This window comes from Bos grunniens, chromosome 7 (genome assembly GCF_055505025.1).
Source record: "Bos grunniens cultivar Pamir isolate PY7600 chromosome 7, Bosgru_T2T1.0, whole genome shotgun sequence".
NCBI classification, from domain to species: domain Eukaryota; kingdom Metazoa; phylum Chordata; class Mammalia; order Artiodactyla; family Bovidae; genus Bos; species Bos grunniens.
This window is the reverse complement of record NC_141171.1, coordinates 47,378,325-47,394,827: the sequence shown is the minus strand read 5'-3', so window position 1 is coordinate 47,394,827 and position 16,503 is coordinate 47,378,325. Positions and strand designations below refer to the sequence as shown.

Here is a 16,503-nt window from a genome sequence, read left to right as displayed (position 1 = left end):
TTCAAAGGCAACGCAAAAGGATTAGGAGACGAGGCTTGTCATCTATCAGTAACTCGCAGGGTGGCCTTGAAAGTTCATTTCTCTCTCTGGGTCTCAGTTTCCTGATTTACAGAAGAAGGTGAAGCTAAACTAGATGATCTCCTTAAATCTCACACTCACAGTTCCAACCAACGGGATAATTTCTAGGGAGCAGAAAAGCACTCTTTCAAAGGAGGAGAGTGTCTGCCAGCATCTCATAGTTAAACGTAGGGAGAGCCACAAGCCTCAAGCCCACAGGACTGGGGACACGCATGCGTGGACTCTCAGGCTTTGTCTGATAAATACCGGGGCTCTGTGGTGGGGGTTGAGGAAGTGGGATGGGGTCAAGTCTCACAAAGCTTAGAAGAGCTCACCACAGGAGAGCTCAACGGCTCACTGGGATTCCACTGAGAACAACAGAAAACCAGCTCCCCAAGAGTAAACTCACGGGTGGCCACATATATGTGGAGGGGAAGGAGGGGTGACGATGACAGAAGAAATGGAGGCTGTCAGACAGGTGGGGGAGCAGGGACATCTCAGCATGAAGGAGGAAGTGAGGGATGGAGTCAGAAAGCTGCAAATGTTTTGGGGGTGAAGGTACTTCCAAGGCTTCCGGCTGGGGCGGGTCAGATCCAGGACTCTCCTCGCAGTTCACCAAGTCAAGACCCTTCTCCATTGCTGCTGACAGTGTACATATACAGGGGGAAGTGGACTAACTGGAAAAGTCTAACATTAAAAGGACACTGGGGGTCTCTCCGATGTGATGAAAGCTAACCCCTGGCAGCACTCGCTGCCTCTCCTCTCCAGGTGGGCTCTCTGGACATGGGGGACACACCAACCCTTGTGGGGGCACAGGCCCCCAACCCCCCGCCCCCACAGCCAAAGGCTGTCTGCTGGTTAGCCCAGTGTGGGTGGTTCCTGCCAGGACACCTTCTGACCGTCTCCTAATCCTCTCATGCTGCTGGCCTCTCCCTCCTCTTCCTGAGTGCTACCCACAGCCTGGCATCCCCAGCACTTTCTGGGTGCACGAGGTGAGCAAGCCTCTCACCTCAGCCTAGTGGCCTTCTGGGTTGAAACACCTCCACATCTAGCCGGTTCCCTGCTTGACCATCCCAACAACACAAGCTCTTAGAACCAGTCCACCTGGCCCCGGAGAGGAAGAGGGCAGCTGGAAACTGCAGCCCAAGAAGATAGCCCATTGAGACGATCCTGACCAAATCTTTCAGGACTGGCACACCCTCTTCTCAGCCCTGTGTGTCACCTTCCTGGGGCTCTGGCCCTGGAGACACACACGCAGAGCTGTGGGAGACGGGGCTGGAGTAGTCACACAGTTGTGGGTCTGAGGGTGAGTGCAGAAAAGCATGAGAACCGCAGGGAGCCCCCAACCATGTCTCCCCAGTTCCCTGGCTTTCCAGCATAGAGGGGACCAATCTGCTGGTCTCTGACTTGAATCTTATCAGCAAAAGCTGCTCTGACTAAAGACTCCTGGCTTCTCCTTGGCCTGAAACAGTCCAATAAGCAGAAACCTCAGAAAAACAACATCCTCTAGGGCAATGAGACACAAATTTTCTTGTTCTAGCTTCTCAGGTCAGAAGAGCAGTTTGAGGAATAAAATCAGAGAAGGTTCATGACTTAGAAGGGAATTTGAGGGAGGTAGGGGGTGGGGGGACAAAAAGTAGTGCCCATCCGAGGTCTAAGAGTTCAAAGAGAGTTTGAGAGCTCTCCTCCATTCCCCTCCAAAGTTCTACTCACAACTGGACAAAGAGAGAAGCATTATTTTTTTTTTTCTGTCCTCAGAATAACTGTCTAAGGAGTTAACATAATGTTAAAGCAATCACTCTCTCCCAAGCATGCTGCACAGTTTTGGCGGCTGGGACAGCTGTAAATGCCCAGGGACTGACGAAACTCTGAAACAGTAGAATAAGGAATGGGGCCTGAGAGCCAGCTTCCTGTGACCGAAGGTAAACCATCCAGCACATCATGATTTCCAAGGGAATTGCAAAGCAAATGCAAACTGAGGTCGTCTAGACATGCACCTGCCTGGACGGGGGTTCATTTTCTGCACTCGACTGAGCTCTCTTAAGCCTCCCAGGAGAAAATCAAACTTTTGAACTCCTGGTAAGAAAGGGTTTGTTTTAACCTGCTGTCCAGCAACAAAAATTCCACTCTCACCCCATTTACCAGGGTCCAGATGGTGAGTGATGAGATAGAGCCACTGAAAAATACACTTACATATTTGGTGACAGTCTGTCTGTATGTGGCATGTGAGGGTCTTTGGGGGGATCCTGGATGCTGGCTGTGTCTCTTCAGCTCCCATGCTCTCCATCTGATTAGAGAGGGAGCACCCTTGCAACAGGGGTTCAGAATGACTGCCAGGCTGGGGGTGAACAACCAAGAAAAGGTTGGTGGCTCTGGGCCAGAGGGCCTCTGCGAACTCCAAGGAGGCCTCCTCTGCTCCCTGCGACCCAGAATCATAGGCTTCAGGGCTGAAGAGAGAGACCTGGGGCAGATGACCCAGGTCCTCCAGGGCTGCTCACTTGACTTTTCCCCATGTCACCAACGCTAGCTGCTGTGCTCAGTTCTCCTTGGGGGCAGCACATATCAATAGAATAACTGGGCTGCCTCCACCTGCCAGCAAATGACTTAGGCTTTCTGAGCCTCAGTCTTCCCCTCTGTAAATGGGCTAATGATCATACTGATCTTAAAGGGTGACTGTGAGAACCAAACAAGCTAACCTGTGAAAAACACTTACCAGATGCTTGCTATTTACTAGGCGCTCAGTCATTGAGCTGTTTCTTAAAAAATCCCAGGTATAAACTTTATAAAGTTAGGTTAATAATTTCATTGAAAGCCGTGCCCGGCATGAAACCACTGATCAAATCACATGTAATAAATAAATTCCCCATAACACAGCTGTCTAAGTTAATAGATAGGGCCCATCTGGAGAATCCCATGGACAGAGGAGCCTGGTGGGCTACATACAGTCCATGGGGTTGCAAAGAATCAGACACAACTGAGCGACTAAGCACATTGCGGTTGTAACATATTATCACAAGTTTAGTGATAGTGACTTCAAAACCACAAAAATGGTTCGATGCATGATACTGGATGCTTGGGGCTAGTGCACTGGGACAACCCAGAGGGATGGTATGGGGAGGGAGGAAGGAGGAGGGTTCAGGATGGGGAACACATGTATACCTGTGGTGGATTCATTTTGATATTTGGCAAAACTAATACAATTATGTAAAGTTTAAAAATAAAATAAAATTTAAAAAAATGTATTATCTTATAATTCTGGATAATAGTGTCAAAAGCTGGCCTTATGAGGCTAAAATCAAAGGCTGTATTCCTTCCTGAGATTCTAGGGGAGAATCTATTTTTGTCTTCTCCACATCTGAGAGGATGCCCACAGTTCTTGGCTTGTAGTTACACCACTCCAACTTCAGTTTTCATTGTCATATTGCCTTCTCTGACTCTCACTCACCTGCTTTCATCACATAAGGACCCTTATGATTATATTCGTCTCGTCAGATAATTCAGGATAACCTGCCTTCCGCCACACCCCCACCCAGTGCCTTCACTTAATCAGATCTGGAAAGTCTCTTTTCCCTTGTAAGGCAACATCTTCACACATTCAGGATGAGGATGTAAACAGTATTAGTGTGACATCATTCCACCTACCACTTACCCAAATGGTACATGGACTCACGTACATACTCAGGAGAACAAGGTTTCCTGTCAGCTAACCTGCCTCCGAAGAATTGATGCCTTCCAGCTGTGGTGCTGGAGAAGACTCTTAGAAGTCCCTTGGACAGCAAGGAGATACAACCAGTCAACCCCTAAAGGAAATCAGTCTGGAATATTCATTGGAAGGACAGATGCTGAAGCTCCAATACTTTGGCCACCTGATACGAACAGCTGACTCATTAGAAAAGCCCCTGATGCTGGGAAAGATTGAAGGCAGGAGGAGAAGGGGATGACAGAGGATGAGATGGCTGGATGGCATCACTGACTCAGTGAACATGAGTCTGAGCAAACTCTGGGAGGTGGTGAAGGACAGAAAAGCCTGGCATGCTGCAGTCCATGGAGTCACAAAGAGTCAGACACGACTAAGTGACTGAACAAGAACAACAAAGCTGCCTGCTAGGAGAGTACAGAATGGGACAGAACCATCAGGAAACCCTGCACAGTAGAGGCATTTGGTAAAACCCTGGAGTTTGGTGTATGTAAAATCTCAGTTATTTCAGAGCAGGTTGGCCATGGGGATCCAGCGGGCTGCACAGGGAATAGGAAGCAGGGGAGGAGGTGCTGCTGTGGGTCCAGGGGACAGCTTGCCATCCCTAGATGGCTTCTCACCATCCTCTTGTTTTTCCTTTTGGGACCAAGGTTGTAGGATACAGGAGGGCAAGGAAAGGAAGGGTCTTGCTCAGCTTCATCACAGATGTCCCTGGGTGCCCTGCACAAATGAGATCTATAGCAAATAGCTCTGCTGTTTTCTATAGAACTGATGGAAAAGTTAGACCATACGCTGGCTGGCTTCAGTAGAAGTGAAATGCCTAAGCCTGAACACAGTATTGAAGAAGTGTTAATATTTCAGCCTTTGGGCAAAGCCACGCTTGCTACTGGGCAAACGGGAATGTCTTGCCAGCTCATCTTGGCTCTAGAGAATGGCTACAGTTGCCTGTGAATGATGTTGCTTGTGACACAGCGGCAAGCTTCTGGAGTGCAGAATGGCCACCCCCACCTGCTGGCTCCTGTGCTGGCCCTCCCTGTGCCACGTGGAGGATGCCTGGACTCCTGCTGTGATTATTACATCTCCATGATGTCAGCTCTGACTTGGCTGTTAAACGGGCCTCCCTTTCATGGGGGTTCATACAAAGGAGGCCTGTTGGGCTTCCTGAGCACCATTTCCTGCACCATTGCTTCAGCTGCTGGACATAAAAATGTTACGGTTACTGATCAGATGGAGACCCGAAATCACCCTCTTTGCTTGCCTGGTGCTCTTTAGGATCTGAAATAAAATGAGTTTCTAAGTAATAAAATTCACTTGCATCACTGAAGAGGGGCCCACTGGTAACTACTTCCTGTAATAAAACCCATGTATCAGGCTTGACAAGTAGCACCAGGACTCTTTTGGGACAATGCAGACAAGCTATTGTCTGCAGAAGATGGATGCAGTGGCCTGACAGGCGTGCTGAGCGCACACTGTGACTCTGCCCCTCCCTCCTCTATTGGAGGTGAAGTCAGGGCCTCCAGCAGCGGACACTTGGCTCCAGGCTCCTGGGTCCCTGTGTGACCTGAAATGGCAAAGTCTTCATGCCTTGATCCCGTACTTAGTGCTACTTATCTGCTTCCAAGTTTGCATTCTCCTGTGGGTCTGGGGTCCCCTGGGGACCTGTGCAACCCGTTTCCCATGACACTTGGCTCCCTTTCACGCCAACAAACACCCCTGGCTCAAGCCTTGCCCCTGAGAAAATTCCTACTGCCCAGGCTGGCCCCATGCTGAGATGGCGCTCTCTGCTCCAACCACCACTGTGCTTCCCATTTCACAGTTTGGTCCTCACCCAGGTAAGTGTACCACAGGGCCCATTCTCACCAGGATGACATCATCTGCAGCCCGCACAGGCCTCTCTCCTCCCCTGCTGACCACCTATGGGCACTGAATTCCCAGGACCCAGATGGCAGTTCCTTCATGGGTTTCAGCCCTGGCGCACAAGCAAACGGCGAGGTTGCTTCTTCTCAGCTCTCTCGGGGACAACAGAGATGAGTCCATCCACTTCCCCTTTCCCTCCCCAAGTTCTCTGGCCTTCCCCCCAGTCAGCTTCACCTTCCTGCTGCTGCACGTGATGTTCCAGGGAGGGACCTTCTTATCCTGGATCATAAGGTTTTTTTAATCAACTCATGATTTTCTATCCCCATTTCCTCTTTTATAAGCTGCCCAAAGCAACAGCAGATTGCTTGGTAGAGTTGTAGGTTCAGATTATCCCCTGTGGGTTTGTAAGATCCGCCCTACGGCTGGGACTGGGCCCTGGGCCCCACTCTGCACTCTGATTTCCCCACCCACACCTACGTCTACCCCTCCCCCTGCAGCACCTGGGCTCCCCCTATGCTCTATGGTGCTGCACCATCACGTCTTCAAGAACATGATGACTCGTCATCAAGAACATTTGGCCAACACGTGGATGCTGCCCGCGCCCATCCTGACACATCAGTGGAGAAGGAGGTAGGTACCCAGAGCCAATCAGCCAAGGCGACTCAGAGCAGCGTCAGCCGGGGAATGCTGAAAATGTCCCCAAGCTACTGTTAACTGGTCAGGCAAATGCTTCAACACGGGGCCACGCTGAAATACCATGGCCAATACCACCCACTGTCAGCTGACATTACAAGTGGCTCCCATTTTTAGGGAAGCCAGAACAAACAAAATGGTAGCGTCTTAAAACCCAGGGCTCGGTCATCTTCCAAGATGCAATTATGTGGGGCCTGGCTCTGTGTTTAATTAAGTGTTTATTTTAGTTGATAATATACCTACATGGGAAAAGTCAAAAAGTACTGAAAAAAAATTTTTTTTTTTTTAACTTGGGTACCAGAGAAGGACACGTGGCATATAATTTGCATAATCTCTTCTTGTCCACAACAGCAAGAATTCTGGCTGGGGGTTTGTTGCCTCCTTAAATCTGGGAGGTGGATCCTCTTAGCTCACTTAACTCTTGGCTTTGGGGCTGGGCTTGGTCAAGCAGGGAACCAACTGTCATTGCCCTGCCCTTGACAGGCTCATGGGATGCTACTGGTCTTGCCCCACCTCTGCTCAATCCACAATTTCCCTGATCCATACTAGGATTGACAATTGTGTTAGGACACAATCAGTGTCACAAGCTGGGATATTTATTTCTATGTGCATTTCACGGAGAGAGTGTTTACCCTTCCTTCAGTTAGAGGAGACATCTGCTCCAAAGCAAGTCACAAGCAATATGTTTAAAAACCTCTAATATGGGAAAGGGTTCAAGATAGTGGCTCAGCATCTCTTAATCCTCTTATTACACAGACAAGAGGAAGCCCAGGTCCTCACGAGTGTCTCAGGGAGCTCTGCACAGCACATTTTTCCATCTTTTGGAGAGAGCCAGCTTTGCGATCTTTTGATGGTTGGTGCCAAAACAGATTAGGCTTCCCCAGAACTCTGTCAGAACACGCAGGCTGCAGGGCAGTCATGGTGAATGCCACCTCCCTCCATGCTGTTCATGATGCTAGAGGCACCAGAAAGCTCTACTGTAACCACAGGGGGCCACAACCCCTGGCGTCTCACTTCTGTTTATGCAGCTAAGATTTGCAAACAACAGCAACTAGCATTTACTGAGTACTTACTATGTGCCAGGCTCCAAATTTAGCCTCTTCTGTGTATTACTTCATTCACATGAACAATCCCGTAAGGTAGTCCTATTGTTATATTATGGATGAGGCAATTGAGGCTTCCAAAGGTGAAGCCAACTGCCCAGGTAGGTGGCAGAGCCAACCTTCGAATCAGAGAGTCTGAGCCTGTGTTCTTAATATGCTGTGCTGCCTCATTCTGTGCATATCTCTAGGCACTCTCAGTCTTTTGGAGGGTATTTACCTTGAAATGCTAGAGATAAATAACCCACCTGCCAATGCAGGAGACATAAGAGATATGGGTTTGATCCCTGGGTCAGTTAGACCCCTTGGAGGAGGGCATGGTAACCCACTCCAGTATTCTTGCCTGGAGAATCGCTAGGACAGAGAAGCCTGGTGGGCTTGTCCACAGGGTTGCGTAGAGTCGGACATGACTGAAGCAACTTAGCATGCACGCACTTTGAAACACAGAGCAAGAACCCTGTATAAGTTCACCAATGGCTTTTCTTTCCCAGAGTCAGAGGCTGGTGGCTTCTACACTGAATCATTGTATTTGTATCATTTAGTGAGGATTAAGAAGTGCCCGCACACAGTTTCATGTTTCTTGCGATCCCAAGTCGGCCCTAAAAAACATATCCAAGTCTTGTTAGGCGCCTTAAAAGTGTAAAACAAAATCAGCCAGCTTACTGAAAATGCCACTCCCAAGCACACAGTTCTCTGACATGTGTACACATGCATCTTTGTGGCTCTGCACACGGTGCCACCTTCCAAAAGGCTGGCCCACACCCGGGGGGCACCTGCAACCCACGCACACCAAGGGTGGCCTCCTGGGTGGCTGGTGGGCATCGGTGGTTACGGATACTCACGTTGATTTGCCACAGATCTTCCTCTGGTACCACTGCTTGCAGTTGGTGAAGTACTTCTTGTTGGTCCCAATGAGCTTCTGCACAGCGCACACGTTGGGGCTGAAAACAAAAGCTGCAGTGTTAGCAAACGGTCGGCATGTCACCTGCCTCCTCGTCCTTCCCACCACGTGGGCCCTCCTGGGTCACCAGAACGTTCTAGATACGGAGAAGATACAGTCATTTCGGTCAGCTTGGGGGTACATTCTGGTCCTCATGATCCAGACTTCCATCATCCCTCCCAAAAATATCCCAAATTCAAAAACTGTCAAAGTATATATCATACAGTGACATCATTTCATTTAAACATTCTTCTTTGACACTGACATTTAGTAAGTATAAATAAAAACATCTTAAAATTTTTAGGCTACATGTTTTATAGATGGAAAACACCACCTTAAAAAGAAAGTGGTGTTTGCTAAGAACAGCAGCAGCTTTGAGAGAGGCCCCCAGACTTTCTTTGTACCCCCACTCCGCACATCCACAGGATTGAACCTGGCCTTCCAGCAGGCATCGCTGGTCCTGTGGTCCAGGCCCCAGCACTCCCCAGGCAGCTCCACACACAGACATCCTCTGCATCCCCAGGCAGCTGCCTGGCTCCCAAACACAGCCTATTTGGTATGCCCAGCCTGGAAACTAGCGGGCATGGCCAAGCTAGCTGCTGTCAGGACCTCGGAAGGAGACAGTCACTCACTGAACTAAGTCGTTTATTACTGGGGCCCCAGTTTGCATCCCACTCCCCCCAGAAAGCCCTCTTTCGGTGCCCCAGGTGATACTCTTCTGTCCACTGCTGACCTGTGTGTGATACAGCCATTGTTTGATGCTGGGTATAGAACACAACCCAAAACTAATCAGGGTGTGTGTGACCTTTCAGCTATCCTGCAAAGAACCCTGGGGGCAGGTGTTCTGATTTGTTTCTTTTATATTCTGGGTGGGGCTAAGCACCAGATTGGATGCAGAGGAACTTGGAATAGCCTTGTCAAAAATACTGCTCCCAGGACTTCCCTAGTGGCTCAGTGGGTAAGAATCTACCTGCCAATGCAAGGGACATGGGTTCAATCCCTGGTACAGGAAGATTCCAACATGACACGGAGGAGCAGCTGGGTCCATGCACCCCAACTACTAAGCCCGGCTTTAGAGTCCTCGAGCCACAGCTGAGCCCGCATGCTGCAACTACTGAAGCAAGCCAGCTCTAGGGCCCGTGAATAGCAACAAATGAGTCCCTGCGTCGCAACTACTGAAGCCCACGTGCCCTAGAGCCAGGAACTTGCAACTAAGTCTGCCTGCTGCAGCTACTGTGTGCCTAGAGCCTGAGCTCCGCAACAAGAGAAAGCACCACAGTGAGAAGCCCACGCCCCGCAACTAGGCATCGTCCCCCACTGTTCGCAGCTACCGAAAGCCTGCATGCAGCAACAAAGACCAGAGAACTTCAGGTATATCAATTCTAAATATCAATTCCTCTGATACTTTACAAATATAATCAAGAGCCATCATTTGAGATGCATGGTCTTTTCCAGGAACTTGGTCAACTCTCAAATACTCAGAGTCAGCTTATTGGATGGGAGGGAGGGCACACGGACCCTTTAATTCTCTGCCCTGTCTCTTCCACCATGTGGATGTCACCTCTTGTCCAGTCTGTGGTTCACCCCAGGCAAAGCTGAGTGGGCCAAGGAGGCATAGCAAATATTTGTGAGTTACTGTAGGGACCTGAGGGCAAGAGAAGCGGAGGCTGGAGAGGAAACCTCAAGCCAAGGGGGAGGACAGCTCCTACCCCCTTACTCCCTGTTGGATCTGACCAAACGCCCACAGCCTCCAGAGGGTTTTTACAGAAGCCACCTTGTTTCTCAGTTTGCTGCCTGGTATTCATAGGTTACAGCAGTCCCCAAATAACCCTGAGAGAGTCCCTGCTGGCCACACTCCAGCTGGAGGTTCTATTTATTTCTGTACAATTTCAGAAGTTCTATCTGACCAAGCAGGAAATAATTACTGTCGATGAATTCTCCACAACTCTCCGTAGGCGTTTGGCGAACCTTCAGAGTCTCTGGTGGATGTGGTTCCAACATTCCTCTGCAGACTGAGTTTCCACTGCTGCTGCCCTCTTAGACAGGAGCAGAGGCTGGGGGTCTCTGTGACCTACTCCCTCTCACATCAGGGTGGGATGGGTGGGCTGTGTACATAGGAAATTTATACTGAAGTTTAATTGACATGAGCACCCTGTTTCTGGGCCTTCTGCCTCAAGCACAACAGCTCTGCTATTCAACTTGGATTTGAAAACCAAGCGCTTCAGAAAATGCAGTCCAGTTCTGGTTGCTGACATTTGGAAGTGTGACTGCATTTTTACTTCTCTTTCAGTATTGTTGTTTTCCTTCTCTATAGCAACACAGATAACAACCGGGAGTCGAAAGACAGCATCACAGTCTCTACTTTCCCAACAGCTTTCTGTCTCGGGACTAAGTCACTCCATGTCACAAAGCCACAGTTTCTCTATCTGTAAAATGGGAACAGCTACCACAGAGCTCACTGGGTTGTGGTGAAGATGAAAGTAAAAGTGTGATGGATAAAGGGTGAGCATGCTTGCTAAGTCATTTCAGTCATGTCTGACTCTTTATGACCCCATGGACTAAAGCCCGCCAGGCTCCTCTCTTCATGGGATTCTCCAGGCAAGAATAGGAGTGGGTTGCCATGCCCTTCTCCAGGGGATCTTCCCAACCCAGGAATCAAACCCATATTTCTTATGTCTCCTGCATTGGCAGGCAAGTTCTTTACCACTAGTGCCAACTGGGAAGCCAAATGGTGAGCAGGACCCACTTGTTATTTCTTCCTTGACGTCTTGTGAAGCACACACACTACATTTCTTTAACAAAAGAGCTTCCCTTTCCCTTCCCACCAGTTCTCACTTTGAAAGAGGGCTGGAGTTTGAACAAGGTTGTCCATTTTGCACAGGGTGCCACCCCCATGGGCTAAGCCAGGCAGCCTGTGAGTTTTCAGGGACCGTTAGATCAGAGTAAACGTAGCTGCATCTGCAACCATTCGTTACAGTCCACCTGCCCGTGTGTCCAGACTTCACTGGGGGAGGAGGGGAGCACACCTGGGAATGCTTAGCCCATCCTGCCCATCACAGATCACTATAGGCTTTTCCAGTTGCCCTGCAAGATGATTAGCCTGCAGGGTGGGGGAAGGGAGGGGAGGGAGAAAGCTGATCTAATAGCTGAAACTTATAATAAAGATTTGCATTAAAAAAAAACACACACACACAACTATTTTCCAGCTTGTCTGTGACTTTTCTGGGCTTCAAAGGGAAGGAGGTTTGTTACAGGGGTGGTTCCTGCTGGAGACCCATCGGCACCTTTGGGAAGCATCACTGTGGAGCGCCGGGAGCCACCATTCCAGGTGACAGAGAATGCTGTGGGTGCCTTTTCCTGACTGAGTGCCTAAGAAGACACAGAGGGACAGAACCCTCCCAGGAGGGACTGTCGCACCCAAACAGGACATACTCCATTGGCAGGAAAGGCAGAAGGCCAACAGTGCGCTGGGCAGAGACCATGGACATGCCAGTGGCTCATATTGTGACTTGATGCTTCGTTCCCTCCTTGTCTTTCTGTCCTGCCCCCCTCACCTTTCTGTACCCAGCAGAAGTCAAAAGTCAGTCTCTCACTTCCTGAAAGACCCCTGGACATCCCCCGTGCTCTCCTCTCTCCTGCAGGGTATGAGGCTGCAGCATGGCCTGGATGGCTTTCACTCTGCAGAGGGGCCAGACGCACTGCCAACATAGTCCCCTCCCCATAGCCCTGGGCATCTGAAAGGCCAAGTACGACCACAGGCACACACAGGCAGAGGAACAAGGACACTACTCCCAACAAGGGGCCATTTCTAAGGGCAGGGAGTCAAGGCTTTCTAGAACCCTATGAAGTCAACTCCAATCACTTCCAACACTGAGTTCTGATCTAAGTACAGATCTGCCCAGTCAAAGGGTGGTCTGGGCACCAACTGGGAGCAAATGCCAGACCCAAGGGCATTTGGGCTGCGACACAACTCTATCCACATATGCGCTAAGTCACTTCAGTTGTGTGACCCCATGGACTATAGCCCACCAGGTTCCTCTGTCCATGGGATTTTCTAGGCAAGGATACTGGAGTGGGTTGCCATTTCCTTCCTATCCACATATAGTTCTAACTGTCACAGAGGAGTTGGTGCACCCAGGTAGGCAGCAAACCCTGGCTATATGTCAAGCAGGATCGTTGAGTTTGGGATATGAAAACAAACCCACCTCTGCCTGGGTCTGGGCCAGGGTCTTTACCAGGTTGGACCTGCTGCCTGGGTTTGCCCCCAGAAAACCAACACATCTTCAGTGTCTCAAAGGAATACATGCAATGATAATGTCCCAAATTTACAAACTCAGACAGTGTTTTAAGAGCGGTTCCAATCCCAGCTCCCATACATACTGCAGGACCGTGAGGAAGTGATGTGGCCACTCCAGACTCAGTTTCCCCATCTGTACGTGTGACTCCCAGCACACTCTCCTGTCTTCATCCAGCAGGGGAGCAGACGCTGCCCTTGGTGTGCCTGGTGCCAGGTGGTGGGTTTAGGGCCTGGCCGGGTGACAGGGGCCTGGGGGCCTTGGATGCTGCCAGCTTGTGTGGTCCCAGTGTCACATATGAAGGTGCTGGACAAGGACCTGGCTGGACTGGAACCTGCGCCCTGCTGGGTGGGCTCCCTGCCTGCCCTGGCCACCTTCCCACGGTGACTCTGCACAGACAGCCGCCAACTCCTATCTGCCTGGAGAAGCTCAAAGCCCGGGATCCCGCTCACGCTCTCGGCCTGAGTGGAGGTCCCAGGTCAGCTCTTCCATCCGTTTCCTCCACACAGTGCCTCCTGCTGACTTTTCTCCACCTTCCCCACTCCCCTCCCTCCATCTCCTGCAGGGCTGGTCCCTCCAAGCGTCCCACACAGAGGCCTGCTTTTGATTCGGGCTTTGTCCCCTACGCCCCCAGCCCGCTCCGACGGTCGCCCCGACGCCCGGTCCCTCCGATCCCGACTGGGCGCCCGCTTACCCATGCTGCCGGCCCCGGAGGCGGCTGTGCTGCAGCACTAGCTGGTAGGGCGACCTGGCGGGGCCCGCTGGGGTGGCAGCGGGGCCCAGGGCCAGCGCCAGAGCCAGGGGCAACAGCCGCCCGAGGAGCGCCATGGAGAGAGAGGACGCGCGGAACCTATGGGCAAGCGAGTAGTGGGGGAGTGCGAGTGCAGCTGCGGCCGCGGGCAGGTTAAGTAAGCGGAGCGCAGGGAGCCGCCCGAGGGGAGGGGCGGGGAGCGGAGGAGGGCGGGCTTCGGGCTCCCCACGCCCCCGCCTCCCTGCCGCCCCTCCCCTCCCCCGGGCGCTGACCGTTCGCAACCAGCCCCTTTCCCTTGTTCCCCGGCGTTCCCCAACGGGTTCCCCGGCACCCAGGACCCTACAGGGCCTCACTACTTCACTCCCTCCTCGAGGTCTGTAAGGTCCTGAGCTCAAAGATGCCTCACCGGTCTCAGGCCACGCTGATTTCCACAATAGTCTATCCATCACGTCTGCTTCTGCATTCCAGGCCTCCTAACTTTAAGACGGATAAGGAGTAAGTCTTATGACTGACAGAAGCCAAAGCAAAACAAAACAAAGACAGGTTTTGTTAGACTTCAACTGGAAACTGCGGGGTAGGGGGCGGGAATGCCACCTTAGTACACACTCATTGTCTGTTTTATTAAACATCTGTATAGCACTGTATGCGAGAAAGATGCTGCAAAGAGATAGCAAAGATTTTTGTCCTGGAGGAGCTCAGAGCAAGTAAACAAATAGTCACCTGGGAGGGAGGTAATTCACTCAAGTGCCTATTAATCACCCACCAATTATCTGGCACTGCTAGCCCCAGGAGACAAAGATGGATGAGTGAATGAGATCCAGCTTCTTTTCTTAAAAAGTTCACAGTTGGGAGACCTGCGGGCCAGTCAACAAAGTACTCCGGAGAGGGGCATCTGCGGCCTTGGGTGGAGGGGCAGGAAGTGACTCCTGTTCCCTCTCTCAGCTGGAGTGGTGAGAAGGAACCAGGCAAAATGGGGACATTCTGGGTTCTCAAGGTGTCCTATTGGCTGAAGCATGGGGAGACAGAGATAGAGAGAAGGAAAGGCATGTCACAGGACGCAGACCTGAGCTCAGAGTCCTGCAGGGGTGATAGAGGAGCAGGTCAGTGTCAGGAGCCGGCTAGGAGAAGATGACATAAAATAAGGCAGGAAGTGGAGATGGGCGTGAAGAGGGGTAGCACACTGAGGTGTGTCTAGGAGGTACCAGCCTTGGCAGAACTTGGAGGCTGTACCCAGGGAGTGTGGGAGGAGGAGGACTCACGGATGACTAAGGTGCTGTTGGCAGGGCCACCTTGGTGGCTGGTGGTATCCTTCTTAAAATGAGAGATATGGAGGGGGGCTTAGATTCACCAGGAGAAGGTAAGTGGTTCTGGACACGCTGAGTTTAAGTGCTTGTGGTTCATCCAGGTGTCCTGTGGGTGGCCGGATATAAAGATCTCGGACTAGAGTGAGGGTTCTGGGGTAGAGATCCAGACATGGGAGTCCTCCTCAGCTACAGGCAGCTGAAGCCGTGGGAGTGGGTGGATCCTCTAGGTAGGCATGTGGGAGCAAGAGGTGGGTGATGACAGATGATGGAGGGAAGGCAAGGCAGAGAGCAGCCAGCAAGGAGGGGAAGGAGTGCTGACAGAGAGTCCCAGAAAGAGGGGGCTGTGAGCAGTGAGTACCGCTGAATACCAGAGAGATCTGAAGGCGGATGCTGTGAGGCAGACAGGCACTGGGGACTTGGCTGTGGGGAGCAGGAGGAACAAAGCCAGATGATCGTGGTTTGATGGAGTGATGGGGTTGTTCAGAGTGTGGACGACTCTTCCAAGAAGACTATGTGAGAAAGGAAGGGGAGAGTCAAGGTGGAAGACAGGGGACACCGTCCACAGAGGCTTGGACATGTTTAGGACATTGATGGAAAGGAGGGATAAAGGAGGGGGTCAACGCAACTGGAAAAATAAAGAGAGATAATCAGAGTGGGAAGAGGGGAAGCAAGGAGGGGGCTGGAACACAGCAGCTTGGGGCTGGAGGAGGGGCAGAGTACAGAGGGAGTAAAAGCTCCGGAGGACCTGACTTGGGGGGATGGTAGAGGATGGGTCAGGTTTCAGGGCAGTTACAGTGGGTAGCAGGACTGGGAAACCCGAGGGCAAGGAGGGGAAACGGGGAGTCAGGGACAACACAAGGTCTCTAGCTGGGATGATCAGATGCAGGACGGGCACCCAAGGGAAAGTGCGCACTAGACTAGCTGCCTGGGGGAGCGAGCTGGGTCTCCAGGTGTGTTCACATGGCCTTGACAGGCCATCCCAGGGGAGATGTGCAGGCACGAGCTGTCTTCAAAGGTCTTGAGTTCAGAAGAGGGGTGAGCACTGGGGATGCAGGTTGGAGTCACCACCCTAGCAGGTGGTGGCTGAAGTCCTGGACTTGCAGGTTCCCTTGAGCACGTGTGTGGGAGAAGAGAAGAAAGAGACGGCAGGCCTTGGGAAGCACCCATCTGGAGAGACTGAGCAGAAACAGAGTGGAAACCCTGATGGAGGCCCTGGGAGACCCCGAGAGGCCACCGGAGAGGAGGCTTTCAGAGAGCCACCAGCACCACCAGGTGGGGCAGAGTCCAAGCTGGACCCTGTCACTGAGCAGTTCCTAGGCTACGGTTGGTGCTCAGGAAACTAAAGACCATGAGACCATGGAATGTTTTCTGGAACATTCTAATTCCAGCTTGTATCTTCCTCCTTGAGGACTAGGAGATGTTCTGGGGTGGTTTTGACCTTGGAGAGAAGCAGGTCCTTTCCTGACATTCGCCCTCTTTTCTCCCCTCCCCTCTCTCCCCTGGAGGGAGGGCTGGGATAGTCCCTCCCCTGGCCACCTATGGAGGCTGCTCCCTGGCTGGGACTTCCACCACTTTGGGGGAGACGTTCCCTTTGCTTGTCTCTGTTCAGACAGGCTCTGTCTGAACAGTCCTCTGATGAGGACTGTCAAACACATCCTTCAGTCTGCAATGAGGGGACTTCCCTGGAAACAACTTTCTGAGGGAGCACGATGTCTCTCTCGTGGCTTTCAGTGCAGCATCCAGGCGCCCAGGATTTAGCTTCACTTTATCTATGAGTCCTTTTCTTCATTGTGGGGTTTATCATCATTT

The 16,503-nt window shown here is 51.5% G+C and overlaps 1 protein-coding gene across 1 annotated transcript in view; it reads right to left on the bottom strand.

Moving 5' to 3' along the window:
* The window catches only part of TGFBI (transforming growth factor beta induced), a 33,657-nt gene extending 20,139 nt beyond the window's left edge, over window positions 1-13,518 (bottom strand). Inside the window, exons 1-2 of the mRNA XM_086413640.1 lie at window positions 13,334-13,518; window positions 8,247-8,345 (exon numbers count right to left, since the gene is read on the bottom strand). Coding sequence (XP_086269766.1) covers window positions 8,247-8,345; window positions 13,334-13,467 — 233 coding nt within the window. The 5' untranslated portion in view covers window positions 13,468-13,518. The remainder of the gene's footprint in view (window positions 1-8,246; window positions 8,346-13,333) is intronic.
* Window positions 13,519-16,503: the final 2,985 nt, after the last annotated feature.